Here is a 17,009-nt window from a genome sequence, read left to right as displayed (position 1 = left end):
TATGTGTTAGTATTTTCCCGCTGAAAAAAATAAAATCAGAACCGTTAGGAAAAGCACCTGATGGTTTTGCTCTCTAATGTGCGTTGGCTTAAAGGAGAATTCCACCTTTTTAAAAATTCTGATTAATTCATTTCTTGAGATAAACAGATTCATTCAGAGTGGTTTGGTGTGAAATGGTTCATTTGTGCAGAAACTTACAGACTCAGATTTCTTTACAGTGGTGGTGATGGGAACCAGGGGTTCACCATGACTACAACACAAATATAGACATTTTATTTAAATATGAAAAAAAAAGTTTTTTCTAGGGACTATTTTACCTCATAACACCATCCATGTATCCCTCCATTACAATAAATTGATTAAAATATTGGGAAGTGTATTCATATTCATTTCATGTAGTAGCTTTCTGTGAGGAAGCTTTTAGAGTTGGACGTCTGGTTCCTATCACCACCACTGTGAACAATTCTGTCTCAGTACGTTTGTCTAGAACGGACCATATATTCGTGCAGACAGTTTGAGTTCCTCTTCAAATGTGTTTCTAGCTCATAATAATGCTTTATTTTGCTTCTAGAAAGGACCACAGGAACGTTGAATGGTTTTTATGATTTTTTTTTTCAACAGGGTTTAGCTGGGCTAGCAATGCTAGCGTCCCTCACATAAAAACATTGCTATTCAAAAAACAAAAGATGTTACCATGCTTTAGTTAATGTTTTAATATAACATGTTGATGTTTTTATATGTAAAACGCCTCGTAAATCAGAAATATGTTTGAAATATAAAACATGTCTTAGCCGTTTAGCGCATTCACTCCTTCACTTTGGACTCTCGCCCTCCGTCGCCGAGCCTACACATTCAGAGCGGGACGTCTCTGTGTCTAAAACTATCTCTGGCTACGTCAGATACAAAGGGGTTTACGGCAAAGGTCGAAATTGCCATCCTATTTTATTTTATTTTTCATGTCTTTTCCCATAATTTAACAGCCATGTTTGCTTCCTGTATCATTAATTTTACACATATTTTAAAAGTCCAATTTCTGAGCCGTGCCTTTGTTTCAGTAGCTCATGGGAAACGTATTTCAATCCCCGGACCTGATGAACCTCAAGTCGTCTCTTTTAAACTACAATGCCCAGAAATCTTTGCTGCTCGTACGCAGGCGCAGCGGCCATCTGACGCTGCCTCGTGACCGCCCCGCTGTAAGAAATAGAGGTGACCTCCGAAACAGACCGAGGGAGAGAGAGCTGGACAAAGAGTAGAACATGGTAAGTGTCGACCTGCGTGCTTTATTAAGCCACTGCAGTCTTTGGGAATAGTTTATTATTGTTATTATAACGCACAGTCAGCTTGAATCATTCATCTCAGGCGTGGATATGAGAATTGACCAGTGCAGGTATTGGGTTTAATGCAGTTTGCTGCACTTGTCTGGACATTTGACAGCAAGTTATTTCACAAGCCAGCCTGCATATGAGGCTGTGTTGAGGTTATTGAGATTGAGGACCAAACTTGCATCATATAAGCGTAGCAAAGCAACTCTGAATATATCAGGCCAGAAATGCAAACTGCAGAGTAGTGTATATTACATATGATATATTATATGATTGTTAGGCATTAAAGGGAAACTCCACTCATTTTCAAAGTTCTTCATAATAATTACATGGTTAAGATGTATACAACGTCACTCAGAGTGGTTTGGTGTGAAATGCTGTCTTGTAGACAAACTTACCAAGACAGGACGTGCACAGTGGTGGTGATAGGAACCAGACGTCCACCTCTAAAAGCTCCCTCGCAGGAAGTTACTACATGTAATAGTTATAAATACTCTGCCTGATGCCTGAGAAAACTGTTTTACAATACATTTTGGAAGATTTTGAGCCTAAATCTGTTTCTTAAAAGGGGGACATATAGTGCATTCTGTGGCATAATAGTCCCCAAATTACTTATTATTTAAGATTTATAGCTATTTTCCCATCACCAACATTCCACCTAAAAGCTCCGAAGACGTGTGTCTGTTCACTGGTGGTTTTAGACCGTAAATAAAATGTCTATATTTGTGTTGTAGTCATGGCGACCCCTGGTTTCTATCACCACCACGGTAAAGACGTCTGACCCATTTCACACCAAACCACTGAATCACTCTGTTTACATCTCCAGGTCTGAATTATTCAGAAATCTTGAAACATTGGTGGCATTCCCCTTCAATGTCAAAGTGCTGTGCTGCACACGTCCTGTTTTCTAAATGTGGTCTAGATACAGATATTGATATCTATATAGACAGATATAGATATTGATGAGGTCTCCCCTGTTATTGTCCAGCATGAGCTCTACTGCCCAACAGTCTTTTTGAATGGATTTTGGAGTCTAAAGATTGTAGTGGATACCTTTTTGAATGAACGAGAGCTTTTGCACAGCCGGGCTATAAATAATCCTGCGCTGTAACTGTCCACGTCACTCAGATGTCAGGCTGCCATGGGCAGGGCAGAGCTCTATTTTTACATTTTCACGTGGATCAGCCTCGGACTGCCTTCCGTTCCAGGTGCAAAGGTTAAACTGACCTACAAGTCTTCGTCTTCGTCTGTGTCACAGCACAGTTTTTTAGTGTTCCTCCTAAGAGTGGGCAATAGGATGATACTTATTGTTATTGATGCCGCATGTGATTTTCTGAGCTCAGTGTGTATATTGACAGTACTTATTAGACCTGTTTTAATTGGATTGAGTGCAGCACAGTATGTAAAATGGTTAACAAGGTCATTCATAGTTTTTAATTGCATTTTTAAATGTGGCTGTTTTGTAGCCTCTTAAACTCCTTGGAACCACCGGTGGTTCCAAAACGCACAGTGTCGTATTCTTCATAACTTATTTCATATTTCATAAGCTACATTCAAAATGTGGGTGTTGTATCAGAGCTGTAAATGTCTTCTTTCCAGTCAAATAGATGGGTAATGTAGTTTTAAACCCTTATAATAGAAGAAGCTGAACTCGGAACAGAAGAAGCGGAACAATTTTTTTTTTTCTACTGAAAGTCGACCCATTTTTCCACAAATCCGGGCTATAAACTATAAACAGATGGCATCTCTTCAGTGATCTGCTCTGTAAAGCGTCTAAGATTTTTGGCTTTCAGGAGTAAATTGTAAGCATATACCAATATGTTTGATCATAAAACAAATTTTCTGTTCATTTGAGGGCAGCTTTTACCAAAAAAAAAATTAAAAATTGCATTTATTTCATGGAGTTACTGAATAATTTGCCTTATGATTTGGTCATGTAAATTCAGACGGACAACCCAAAATATACCCTGGAGAATAAGAGGTTCCAACTGATCAAATCTCAGCAAAACTAAATAAAGTGGTGTGAGCCTAAAGTCAGACTCATGTGAAAGAGACGTTACTTGACTAAAGTAAAAGTAAAAATGAGAACAGAGTTCTCTCTAGAACTGCAGTGGAACCGTTTAGAACATCCAGTGTTTGTAACAGCAGATGCCCTGGAGGCACACCGTCCTGTGCTAGTTAGTGTTTTCCCTGCTTTAACAAACTCACCCTTAAAACAAGATGTTCCTTTAAGGGTTCTTTAGTATAGAAAATGGTTCTGTTTAGCACCAAAAACTCATTTGGATACTTAAATGGTTCTTTGCATGGTGAAATGGTTCTTCAGTTTGGTGGACAATATGTCGTATGTGGTTCTATACAGCAACAAAATGGGTTCTGTTATTGTATACAAGCTTGGTAGCAGAACCCTGTTTTATGAATGGGACATTCACCTCCAATCTGAAGAACCATTTCACCATACAAAGAACCATTTAAGCTATTTTGAAAATGGTTCTAGGTATCTCCAAAAGGGTTCTGCTATTATTATGATATTCAGCTTGGATACAATAGCAGAACCAATTTTGGTGCTACATAGAGCCATATACAACACATTCTAGTCCAATCTGAAGAACCATTTCACCATGCAAAGAACCATTTTAGCATGCATATGATTGCGTTCATGGTTCTATAGAGAGCTATAGTCTTTATTAAAGAACCCTTAAAAAGCCATCTCTTCTCAGTAAGGGTTAAGTTGTTAATGAGCTGGTTATTTAGACCAGGCGTGATGGGATCAGTGCTCTGAAACACTGATCTAGAAACATAACCGAAGTGTTCTAGGTTCTGTTCTCCACTTAAAATGAAAAAAAGCTCTGAAGTAAAAGGAGTGGTCAGCAGTAAAGCAACGCAAAGGCAGAACCAAACTGAACCCAGTAAAAGAAATTAGGAACTAAATAATAGGATTAACATGGCCAGACGTGCTAATGTGGCAAACATAGTGGTGGGCAGTATGACACTTTATCGTTATGGTGAAACGTTACTCCACAGTACGCTCGGAAAAGCGTGTAACACTGAACGACTGCAGGTTAAATTTGTCTCTACTGGTTCTGTTCTTTCCTCTACCGACTTATCAAATAGAAATATGAAATATTGCGATACATATCGTGCATCGTGAAAATGCCTTCAGGAATCAGGATGTTATATTTTGGCCTAATCAGCCACTCCTGGGTTACTAGTGAATGGAAACTTGTTTCAATCGAACGATGACAGTAACAGTGTAACCTTGTGTATAATAGCAAATATGATTCAAGTATAATTTTGAATCATATCATTGAATCGTAAAATCTTGAATCATTGAACCGTATTTTCTTGTAAGTGAACGTACTCAAGCGGGAAGATGCATACACTGTGTATGAAGTTAGCAAATATGATTCAGAATTATACTTCATAATACATACATAGTATATGTATCTTCTCTCTTGGATATGTTCATTTACAAGAAAATACACATAAAATAAGTATGAAATATAAATAAAAATAAAAGAGAAAGCATAAGCAATGTAAAAAGTGAAGATAAATCTAATAGGGAAATATAATATTTACTATAATGTATGATGAGAAGACTTACGAATGAATGAATGCATGCATGAATGAATGAATTAATGTCTGTAGCCACTAATTTAAATGACACTGCATTGTGGTAATTGGCCGTTTTCATTGATAGCTTGTGACGTTATTTTGACTTGTTATTTTTAAATGACCAATAAACAAACTTCTTAATAAATCTTTATTGTTCTCACCCACAGGCTGAAACTATCCGAGTTCTGGTGACCGGTGCTGCTGGGCAGATTGCCTACTCCCTGCTGTACAGCATCGCGAAGGGAGACGTGTTTGGCAAAGATCAGGTAAGCACGGCTGGAGCTTATGCAATATTCTGTCTCCTCTCATTATGAGCTGCTGGGGATGTTCAGTTTTGTGCTGCATATTATGGCCACAGACTTTTTGATGTGTTTTTTCAAATATCTGCACTTCTGAATGAATAGCATTTGAATATTCAGTGAGAAAATGTTTGCATTAGGAATGAATAAACAAAAGCACAGAAGAAACATGATATTTATGCTTACAGCTTCACAGCCCTCGCTTGAATACCTGATCAAGTGAGGAAACACTCAGATGAGTTAAGATTATCCTTCTATTTAAATAAGAGTAGCTGTTACTAATGTGATTTTTAAAGCTGGACCGATACATCACTTGAACAGTAATATTGGCCGATGTTGATGACCCACAGTTTTATCAGGATCAGCAAAATATTACTGTTAACATGCTGATCAATAGTTTCTGTTTGTGGCAAGGCTATGACTAGTATTTGTATTAATACTGAGTTCAATCAGAAAAACACTGTTTAGCATTAATTAATGGTTACACTTCAAATCTGAAGTAGAATATAGATTTTGAGATAAAGTCTTGGCAGAGTTGCAGCATCAACATTGCAGGTTGTTGTTTGGTCCCCAAAGAAAACTTTTTCAGATTTTTTTTAATATGACTTTTACCATCATAAACTCAAAAGATGTGTAGGTGGTTTTGGATTGCAAGTAAAAGGGCTATATTTGTGTTATGGACGTCTGGTTCCTATCACCACCACTGCAACAACAACCAAAAAAAACGGAACCAAAATGTTTTTCTAGAACGGAGCATTTCATATGAAACGGGTATTGAATTATGTTTTATATCAGTATGGGTAAAGCCCTCAACAGAACAGGAGTCGCACCCCCACTCTGCCTGTTTTTTTTGTATATACTTATTTATTCTGTTTCTTCTCCTATTTTCAGCCTCTCGCCCTCATCCTGCTGGACATCCCTCCCATGCTGCCAGTGCTGGAAGGCGTCGTCATGGAGCTGCAGGACTGTGCCCTCCCCCTTCTGAAAGGTAAGCTGCTACAGCGTCCTGCACACACATGCACACATTATCTTGCATGCATAAGCACACGAACAACACAGTCACACATGGATACACAGACACGTTGTTATGGCATGTGTTTTGCCAACACATTGTTCTCAGGATATTTTTAAAGGTACAAATCCAAAACAGCTTGGTGGATTTTTTTATTTTTTATTTTTTATCATTTATATAATCTGTAAATTCAGTAGATTGAATTTTTTTTTTTTATTCTGAAACAAAAATAATCATGATGAAGTTTGAGATTTTACATTAACCTCTTCAACTCCTTGGGACCACCGGTGGTACCAAAACGCACTTTGTCATATTCTTCATAACTTTCATAATTCATGAGCTACATTCTAAAGGTGGGTACCGTATGAGAGCTGGAACTGTCTTCTTTCCAGTCAAATAGCTGGTTGATGTAACAGATGGTCTCTTCAGTGATGAACTCTGTAAAAAATATTTTTCTACAAATTATATAGGATTTTTGGCGTTCAGCAATAAATTGTAAGCATATAGCAACATTATATGATCATAAAACACATTTTCTGTTGATTTGACGGGAGCTTTTACAAAAATAAATCTAAATAAATAATGTGCATTTATTTCATGCAGTTACCTAATAATTTGCCATATGATTTGCTTGTGTAAATTCAGATGGACGATCCAAAATGTACTCTGGAGAATAAGAGGTTAATGCATACGAATCATTTTGTAATTCAGTGATATTGTTGTGAGGTCACAGATTTACACCCCTGATGGCTTCAGGCTGCTTACACCATTATTTACCACTATATTAAAGAAAGCAACAGCCATATCTGAGAATGATTGTTCTGCTCATTACTGACACATGAAGTGACATGTGGCTGACCCTCAGCCCTGAGATGGGCTGCTCTGTAAACACCATTGTGAGTGGTATGTAGCTTCTCGTACCGTCTTTGTGTCCATCCCTGCTGTAAGAGGCCCCTGCGCTCACTCTGTATAAACAGTAAGACCAAAAGAGAGGGGAGGGAGATGGCAGAGATGTGACTGACCGCCTGTACGAGCACTGCTTGAAACCAGCATGCTGATTTATATTAATGATTGCATTTAAGGGCACATATCCTACATTTTTCCATGTATGTTTTCCCCGTGAAGTCCTCTTATAACATTTGTGTAATTTACATGACCCCTGCCCAGTCACTCTTTATTCCTCATAATTAAACAGGCTGTTTTTTTTTGTTACTGTGCCTTTAAGACTGATGTGTGAAAATGGGCTATGATCTGATTGGCTCATTCAAAAAGCACTCAGAGCTGAAACACTGCTTGGAACTTCAGTGTGAGTGGGCGGAGCTAAACTGTTGTAGGCTAAATAGGTGGATGATCAGGCATAACATTCAGGTGGTGTGTTGGTGTGTGTTGTGGTACGAGTGGATCAGACACAGCAGTGCTGCTGGAGTTTTTAAAGACTGTCCACTCAGTGTCCACTCTATTAGACGCTCCTATACTGTGATGTAGATATAAAGTCAGAGACGATAGGTCATCTGCTGCTGCACAGTTTGTGTTGGTCATCCTCTAGTCCTTCATCAGTGGTCACAGGATGCTGCACACAGGACGCAGTTGACTGGATATTTTTGGTTGGTGGATGATCCTGAGCAGCGACACTGAGGTGTTTAAAAACTGCAGCAGCACCGCTGTCTCTGATCCACTCACACCAGCGCAGCATACGCTAACACACCACCACCACGTCAGTGTTACTGCAGTGCTGAGAATGATCTGCCACCCAAGTACTATCTGCTCTGTGAGGGTCCATGGGGGTCCTGACCCCTGTAGAACAGGGTAAAAGGGGGCTCACAAAGTATCAGAGAAACAGATGGACTACAGTCTGTAACTGTAGAACTACAAAGTGCACCTATAGAGTAAGTGGAGCTGATAAACCTGAGGCAGTTTTAGATGATTTAGGCATTAGCACAGTGCTAATTGGTGGGGTATAACCTTCCATTTCGTGCTAACTGCCTTAGCCTTGTAGCTCCAGTGCTTAAAGAAACATTTCAAATACATGTGAGCCATGGTGGGAGACTGCAGAATTAGATTTCTGTGTCGGACTATCGCTTTAAGCATTAAATGCTAGATAAAACCTGATAATGGACAGTTTGTGCTTCAGCTTAGTGCAGATATTTGTTTGGTAGTGGTCACTCTTGCAGGTCAATGCTGGTTATTTGAGCATGTGTCTGTGTGTGTTGCGTAGAGGTCATTCCCACGGATAAAGAGGAAGTGGCCTTTAAGGACCTTGATGCAGCCATCCTGGTGGGCTCCATGCCCAGGAAAGAGGGGATGGAGAGGAAGGACCTGTTGAAGGCCAATGTCGCCATCTTTAAATCTCAGGGAGCCGCGCTGGAGAAGTACGCAAAGAAAACTGTCAAGGTAACCCAAGTTTACGGTTTGCTATACAATTGCATTGTGTAATTTCTATGTAGAATACATTCATATGTAATTACACAGTTATATAATTAAAGGACCCATATAATGGAAATTAATTTCCCTCCTTTTTACATAAGAGTTTGAAGAAATATGTATTTGTAAAAAAAAAAAAAGCTCCATAAATGGAAACTATGCTGAAGTTTGAGTTCAGTTTTGGTGATGTCACAAGAAGCTTTCTTTTACTAGTCATCATGGAATTTACACAGAATATGACGGGCAACAGGTATTTTCAAATTATGTCAAAAACTGAAAAGTGTCAAAAATGTACATACAAGGTTTTCTTCCGCCCAATTGATCAGAATTTTATTTAGTATTCTAAATGATTTGGACTGCTTTATGAATAAGGCGTTATTCAAAGCAACAAATCAGATCAGAGCTCATTTATATCATATTGGCCGTAAAGACATGGTAAATGGCCCATTTAATTCTACAGGATAAAGAGAGGTGGAAAATTTTCATATTAAATGAATTCTGACTGATTGTTGTGCATAAAACCACATAGGCAGGAAAAATAAAATACAAGAGAAATGTAGGAAATGGGTCCTTTAATTATTATTCATATAATTCATTATGTTTACGAAGTTTATAAGAAAATAACTTTGCGTCAAATTCAGTTTATAATAAAATATTGCCAGATGTGTTGGCGGCCGAAGGATCCACCCATTGGATCCCTTGTTGCCATGGAAAAGGACACATTTGTGTGCACAGCTGGTATGAAGGAGCCTTCAAAATGGGATGGCCTAGTTGCGTTGCTGTGAGGCAGTTGGCCTTTAAATGTAGCCTTCGAAGGACGCAGCCCCTGAATAGCTGTATATTGCCAGTTTAGACGTTTGCCTCCTACACAGTTTCTCTGCCTGTTTCAATGAGCAATGAGGGAGAATTAAATCATCAAAGCGTAAGAGCGTAATATGATGTGGTTTGAGTTTTAATGAATTTCTCTTTTAATCTTATGAGAGAAAAACTTCATTTGAATAAATTCTGACTGGGAATATATTTGTCCCTGTTTGTGTGCAGGTTCTAGTGGTTGGTAACCCAGCTAACACGAACTGTCTGATCGCGGCCAAGTCAGCCCCCTCCATCCCCAAAGAGAACTTCTCCTGCCTGACCCGCCTGGACCACAACCGCGCTCGCTCACAGGTCAGCGCTCGCACACCTCGCCACAGTTTTACTTTCCTATGGTATACAGGCTGACTATTGATTAATGCTTTAAGTGCAAGACTGAGTTTTGTTAGTCTCTTATATTTCTTTTGTTATTCTATATTTGATCAGTTTTGCTTCCTACTGTATCATCATAGATTGCACTAATATCAGGCCAGTAATAGTAAGATAAATAAACTTTTTTTAAAGGGCCCATATCATGAAGTAAGTGTTCAGTCCATAAAGTCTGTATTTGGAAACTAAGTTGTAAAAACAGCCTGTTATAAATTCACTGTTTTTTGCAGTGATTCACAAAAACTAGCACATTGACTAATTTTATTCTTTCAGCCTGTTGCAGGTCTGTTTCAGTCCTGGCAGCTTTCTGAAAGAGGCACAATACAAGGCAGCCAATTAGTACAGAAATCAGTTACATAATAATAAGGGTACTTTACAGAAAAATAAAACAAAAAAACACATCTTAAAAGAACAGTCTTAAGAGCTTACTTAAAAAGATGCAGAATTTCTTAAAGCAAAATTAATACATCAAATCAGGTCTAAATAGATATTTCTGGATCTTACCTTTATATTTAATCTGGACATGTATTAGTCTTAAAGGCACGGTAACAAAAAACAGCCCCTTGAAAGGTAATTTCAGTGCATAATATTACATGGACCTCAAAGGAAAAAAAATTAAATACAAAAAGAATTTTAGGATATGGGCCCATTAAATGCATCTCTTTCACTTCACTGTGCTATTTATGGTTCAGTCGTAATAAGCTGCTGTTCACTGTGTTTCCTTCAGGTGGCGATGCGCTGTGGCATTCCAGCAGATAACGTAAAGAACGTGATCATCTGGGGAAATCACTCATCCACCCAGTACCCCGACGTCCACCACTGCACGGTCAACGTGCAGGGCAAGGACGTGGCCGCCTTCGACATGGTGAAGGATGATGATTGGCTGAAAGGAGACTTCATCTCTGTGAGTTTCGTTCACAGATATCACCCTTTAAAGTCAGAACATTTGTGTTAGCACCGTAAACATCCACCCTGCTGTGTTTTTTCAAGGCAAGTTAGTTTTGTAGTAAGCTTAGGTGATAAAATAATAATGATAATGATCGTAATCTAAAATGGATATGGTACTTGACATCAGTTTGGCAGTAAATTTGTATTAAAGTTCTATTTAATTTGGCAAAGATGAAGTCTAGCCGTTCACTTACAACAGACCAAACAAGCAGAATTAGCTAGCATTTCTTTACTCATCCCTTTTTCTTTGTTTTGTTGAACTAAACGCTTATTTTTCTGTCTGCCACACATTCTCAGACGGTGCAGCAGCGTGGAGCAGCAGTCATTAAGGCCCGGAAGCTGTCCAGCGCCATGTCTGCAGCCAAGGCCATCTGTGACCACATGAGGGACATCTGGACAGGCACTCCTGAGGTCAGCCCAACTGATGTCCTCACTAACACTGAAATCAGTTTATTTTTATGCAGCTGTGGTTTATTTTCTATAGGTTACCTTTTGATCCTAGGTCAGCATAAACCTGCATAAACAAGCATAAACAACCCTTCATCTGAAACTGTATATATTAAGGAAAACAATTCACAGCGAAACAAGCAGCCTAACTGTTCAACCACGTTTGCTGGTCATTCTAACATCTCCTTGCCTCCTTTTTAGAAGCTTTGTAAAGTTTCCTGAATGACTAGTTCTTTGTAGAGGTCGTCCACTTCTGTGCAGTTGCATTTATTGTTTGTTCGTTCTGTATTTGTTGTTTGTTTGGCTGTGTTAGGGTGAGTTTATCTCCATGGGTGTCTACTCCTCTGGGAACTTGTACGGCGTTCCTGATGACCTCATCTACTCTTTCCCCGTCACCATTAAGGTAAAGAGAAGTCGGACTTGAATGTTTTAGTAGGTTAAAGGTGATTACTCAGAATAACTTGGTATCGAATTGTTCCCTTTAAGGGGAGCAAGTGACCAAAGCCATGCCAGCAAAATGCACTCCCTAATCTAATAAAAAAACAAACAAAACAACAACAAAAAAAACGTGTGTGTGTTTATGTATAGTTAGATTTAAAAAGGATTGTTTTAGTGCCTCTATAATAATCTTGGGTACAGCGTTCCACAGTTTGGGTGCAAAGACGAAGCTTCACAAGTTTTATTTTGGGGGAATGTTCTGTACCTTGCTGTGAAGGATCTAATGGCTCATGAAGAGACATAAAACGACAGAGACTCAGTGATGTAAACTGTTAAGAGCTTTGTTTACAAGTAGAAGGACCTTAAAATCAATCCTGAAAGATACAGGGAGGCAGTGAACCCTCCTTCAAAGTCACTTCAGCCCTATTGGAGCTGGATTAGTTTAATCTGGTGGGGGTGCTGTCATAAACTTCAGGATTAATGAACTGCGATATGAGTGATGAGATCCATGGTTTTAGTCCAATATGAATCTGTTATGTCTGTAGTTTTTGCAAGTCTGTTTAGTAATAATTCTGGAATTACCTTCTATGATTTACCGAACTAGGAGCTCCCTCAGTGATAAGAGTCCTGTACTAATTGACATCTCAGTGATGTAATAAAACCGGGTAACAGAAATGGTGACTCCCTGTTTTGCCAACTGTGGACAAAGCTTGATTTATCGCAGTTCATTAATCCTGAAGTTTATGACAATGATTGATTGAAATCGACAAATATATTGATATATTCCCTCCCATACACTATGATTGTGCACCATCATTTGGAATTGCTGCTTGATAATGGGCGTCAACCCGTACAGAATTTTCCCATTGTACTTTAAATGGTGCAGAAGGTCTGACTTCTGAGGCACCAGAATGTAACTGCTGCACCATTTGAGGTGGAATGGGAAATTTAGCTAGCTAGCCAGCGAGACATCAGCATACTACTAGCAAATTCATATTCTTATAAAGGACAATACTACATAGAAATGACATTAAACTAAAATAACTCAATGGTTATTGTGATTTATTAACGGAGAAATAACTTACATTTGTGGGTTCCTTTGCTTCCATCTTGCTGGTTTTTCTTTTTTTCCTTATAACACTCTTAGTGTGTCTCTGAAAAACCTCCATTTGGAGGGTCATGCAGCCCAAACGCTTCACCCTACCCCTCTAACTCAACAACAACTGGGGACCCCCACCCCTAGTACTGAACATGCAAAACGGAGAGGTAGGGCTAAGTGGTCGGGGCGATGGGTGAAATAGGATTGGGCCTTACTGAAATCTTTCTCCTGCAGGATAAAACCTGGAAGATTGTAGATGGTCTGGCCATCAATGACTTCTCCAGAGCCAAGATGGACGCAACGGCAGCTGAACTGGTGGAGGAGAGGGACACCGCTATCTCTTTCCTGGGGGTTTGACTAGAGCCACAGAGGAACCCAAAACTCCACCCAGACGCTCCAGAACCTCCAGACGCACGTCTGTGAGAGACGCCCCCCTTCCAAAACCCAAAAGCACTCCGCTGTCCTCTTGCTGTCCGTTTGTTTCTCAAACTCCTTTTTCTTCAAGCTTGTAGTCCACAGCTGAACTGGGTGGTTCTAGAATCAACTTAATGTAGAAGTATACAACTCTCTACCCATCATACTACACATTCATCCACCTCCTCACTGTTTCCCAGGTAGTGTGAGCCACTGATGATTTAAGGATGGTCAGAGGATGTTGGGTAGAGCATCATTTGGAGAACTGAAACACTTGTGTATGGTGTGTCTGGGGTGTATTTCACAAACATTGGGATTTCTGACTAAGCTGGCTGGAATTGTGGAGATTTGTCAAATTTGCTGCATATTTTAATGGCTCAGATATAAACATTCAGAGTGGTTTGGTGTGAAATGGTTGATTGTAGAGATTTCTTTACATTGGTGGTGATGGGAACCAGGAGTCGCCATGATCACAACACAAATATAGACGTTTTATTTACTATCCAAAACCACCAGTGAACCGACACGTGTCTTCTGAGCTTTATGTACAGTGTTGATGCTTGTAATTTTTGAGGACTATTTTGCCTGCATGTATCTTTTCACCCTCTGTAAAACAATGAATGCAGCTACCTGGACTTAATGTCCAGTCTAATTAGATTTTGCCAGTAATTTGATCACGTTTTCATGCACTTCAGTAATCAGATAATCTGAAAACTCTGCATTTAAATGAGTCAGACAGTAATCAAGTCAGTTTACCTGAAAATATGAACATGCATCATCTAGCAGATGAAGAATATTTTAATCTTTCATAAAGCATGTAGTTGGTTTCAGCCTCATTCCAAAAGTGGTTTGCTGTGTCTCACAGCGACACTGCTTGCTTATTTTCAGTACCGTAGTCTGTTTTTACACATGCGCAGACTGAGAAATCTGAAAGAAATCAGACATCTAAACTAAGAAATCTGATAACTGAGCTAAAATTCAGCTATTTATCAGATTTCTTAACCGTACTCTGATCATTTGAATAATCAGATAACTGCAGAAGTTATTGAATGCATGTAAACGCCCTCAGTGTCGCAAAAACACTTCAGATGTTTGGTTCCGATCACCACCACTGTGAACAGTCCGACTCATTAAGTTTCTCTGGAACAGAGAATTTCACACCAAACCACTCTGAATGACTTCTCAACCATTTAATTATGCAGAGGTTCTGAGAAATCTGGAATTCTCCTGTATGCCAACATGTTTCTATAGGATTGTCCAATAGGAATGAACATCTCCTGCTGGTGTCTGAAACTCCAACAGGAATTCTAGAACGCATGGCTGTGGAGAACAAGCTCTTATTTGCTTCCTCCCCTGGCCTCATATGTATGACGGCAAACACAATAAAGTGCTGATCTAGGATTATGGGAGAGCTGACCTTAGACCAGCATTATACACCGTTATATGTACAGGACATTGGTTGTCTACATGAGCACAAATGTCTGTATGGGCTGGATAGGAGAAGGCAGACTGACCACAGTAGCTCCTTCTCCTGTAACATCTGATACAGAATCTATAGACATGAGAAGAGAGCCAAGGAGAGGAAGCACACTCAACGCATAGGAATAGGTCAAAATATGGTCAGTAGGTTTCATATTTATGTTGTTGTCATTGTCAAGCCTTCAAATGAGCTGTTACACGTTCAACAGGAAGTTCAAACCGAGTAGGAATGTCTTCATATACATGAAACTACCCCAACGTTGCACTAGTTGTAAAACTGTAAAATGACTGTGATGTTCAGTTACTGTACGAGTCCTACAATCAATCAAGTCTTGGAAATGCACTCTACTCATGGACTGAAACGGTTCAGTTTTGTCTTTTGTCTGTTACTGGAGAGCCTACCGCTGCATTCATTGAGGACACATTTATATTAGTTCTGAATTGTTGTGTATCTGCACAGTGAATAAAAAAGAACCTTAGTGACGTGTGTTTGTGTGTGTGTTAGTTTGTTACTATGTGAAATCCAGAGTTTAGACTGTTGTGTTGTGGCCATGTTCTAGGACTGCTTGCACGCTTGCAGTAACATGCAATGGCCACATGAGGTCAGTGTTCCAAATTTAAAAGTCTCTATTCTAATTATTAAAGAACAATTACACTTTTTTCCAAAGTTATACAGAGTTAGCTGAGGTGTAAGTAAAGTTGGTAGGGAGTAGAGAAATGTATAGGCTCAGGTTTCTTTGCAGTGGTGGTGATGGGAACCAGGGGTCACCATGACTACAACACAAACATAGCCATTATATTTGCTATCCAAAACCACGAGTGAACCTACACGTGTCTTTGTATATAGAATGTTGATGTCTGATGGTAAAAAAAACATCCAGGACAAATGTGAACTATTATTATTTTTTTGAAAAACATTGCCATTTAATGTTATATATAAGTATAGGTTTTATACACACACACACACACACACACACACACACACACACATATATATATATATATATATATATATATATATATGCACATACACATATGTGGTTGGTCACGTGAGGCTATACTTGAGCGATCAACATTTGATTCTAAAAAAAAAAATCAAAACACTGAAATATGTACTTTAATCCAATCAGGAAAAGAAAATGGTCAATGCTATTTTTCTTACACGCTGGACATTAAAGAGTTAATAATCGCAATACTCTCGCTATTTTGCGGAGCTTGTACACGCGGCTCTTGACGTCACACCTTGTTAAAAACGCACATTTGGAAACTGTAAAGAAGGGCATTTAAGTCGGTGGTCTTGCCGTGGGGCCCTGGCAGCAGCACCGATCAGCCTCACTGCTCCGAGCTACGTGCACCAGCAGCTGTCTCAGCCTCGCGAGCACTTCCGCAGCCGCGCGAGCTCGACCTCCACAACGAGCTGCCCTTCCTCTGGACAGCATCATCAGCAACAGCAGCAGCAACAGTAGCAGCCTTGGCAGCGTCCTTCGACCTTCAGCGGTGAGAGGATTCGATTTCTTTCTGCATTAAATCATGTTTTCCTTCGAATTTTCCCGCCCCACCTTAAATGCTGCAGCAGTAATATTGTTACAATGTAACTGCAGCGCCGTTTAGCAGCATTTAAGGTGGAACTGGAGAATTCGAGTAAGAGGTTTGGGAATAGGAAGCCAGCTGCCTCTGCTCTTGTTATTAGATAATATTAGATGTTAACGTGCACTTTCACCATTGCCAGCTAAAGCCTGTGTTGTGCTACGTGTCGTTATGGTTGAGTAACATTCACAGCTCAGGCAGGAGACTGAGGGGCGTTTAAAAGCAGCGGTCATCTCTATTTCTCTGTACTTGTCCCCTTTTTGTTATGCTACACGGTCAGAACAGCCTTTCCTCTCCTGATGTACAGGCTAGTGACTTTGGAAATGTTCGTAAATGTTGTATTGTTGAATGGCGAAGAGAGGGGCTGGGCTAAGAGGAGGGAGGAAGCGAGTTGGCCTGGGACGTGTTCCCATTTGCGCACTCGTGCACTAGCTGGTGCCCTCATGAAGGAAGACTGGTTAGGGCAAAGTTGGCATTAAAGGGAAATTCCACTGATTTTTGAAAGTTCTGCTTAGTTAAATGGTTGGGACGTAAAGAAAGTCGTTGAGAGTGGTTTGGTGTGAAATGCTTCGTTCAAAAGAAACGTACGAGTCAGAATTGTTCACAGTGGTGGTGATGGGAACCAGACGTCCACCTCTAAAAGCTCCCTCACGGAAAGTTACTGCTCACCACAATGTGATTTGACACTTATC

General features: G+C 39.7%; 2 protein-coding genes across 2 annotated transcripts in view; both read left to right on the top strand.

Moving 5' to 3' along the window:
- Window positions 1-1,139: 1,139 nt before the first annotated feature.
- Window positions 1,140-15,217, top strand: mdh1ab (malate dehydrogenase 1Ab, NAD (soluble)). Its single transcript, XM_017704973.2, has 9 exons — window positions 1,140-1,259; window positions 5,102-5,200; window positions 6,125-6,221; window positions 8,461-8,636; window positions 9,708-9,830; window positions 10,633-10,809; window positions 11,151-11,264; window positions 11,614-11,703; window positions 13,072-15,217. The coding sequence occupies exons 1-9, from the start codon at window positions 1,257-1,259 to the stop codon at window positions 13,192-13,194; spliced, it is 1,002 nt and encodes a 333-aa protein (XP_017560462.1). The 5' UTR covers window positions 1,140-1,256; the 3' UTR covers window positions 13,195-15,217.
- A 766-nt stretch (window positions 15,218-15,983) lies between these two features.
- Window positions 15,984-17,009, top strand: part of ugp2b (UDP-glucose pyrophosphorylase 2b) — a 55,733-nt gene continuing 54,707 nt past the window's right edge. Inside the window, exon 1 of the mRNA XM_017704972.2 lies at window positions 15,984-16,227. The gene's annotated coding sequence lies outside the window, so the exon portion shown is untranslated. The remainder of the gene's footprint in view (window positions 16,228-17,009) is intronic.

The sequence above is a fragment of the Pygocentrus nattereri genome, chromosome 10 (assembly GCF_015220715.1).
Source record: "Pygocentrus nattereri isolate fPygNat1 chromosome 10, fPygNat1.pri, whole genome shotgun sequence".
NCBI lineage: Eukaryota > Metazoa > Chordata > Actinopteri > Characiformes > Serrasalmidae > Pygocentrus > Pygocentrus nattereri.
The sequence above is the reverse complement of the archived record's forward strand: the minus strand, read 5'-3'. Positions and strand labels throughout refer to the sequence as shown.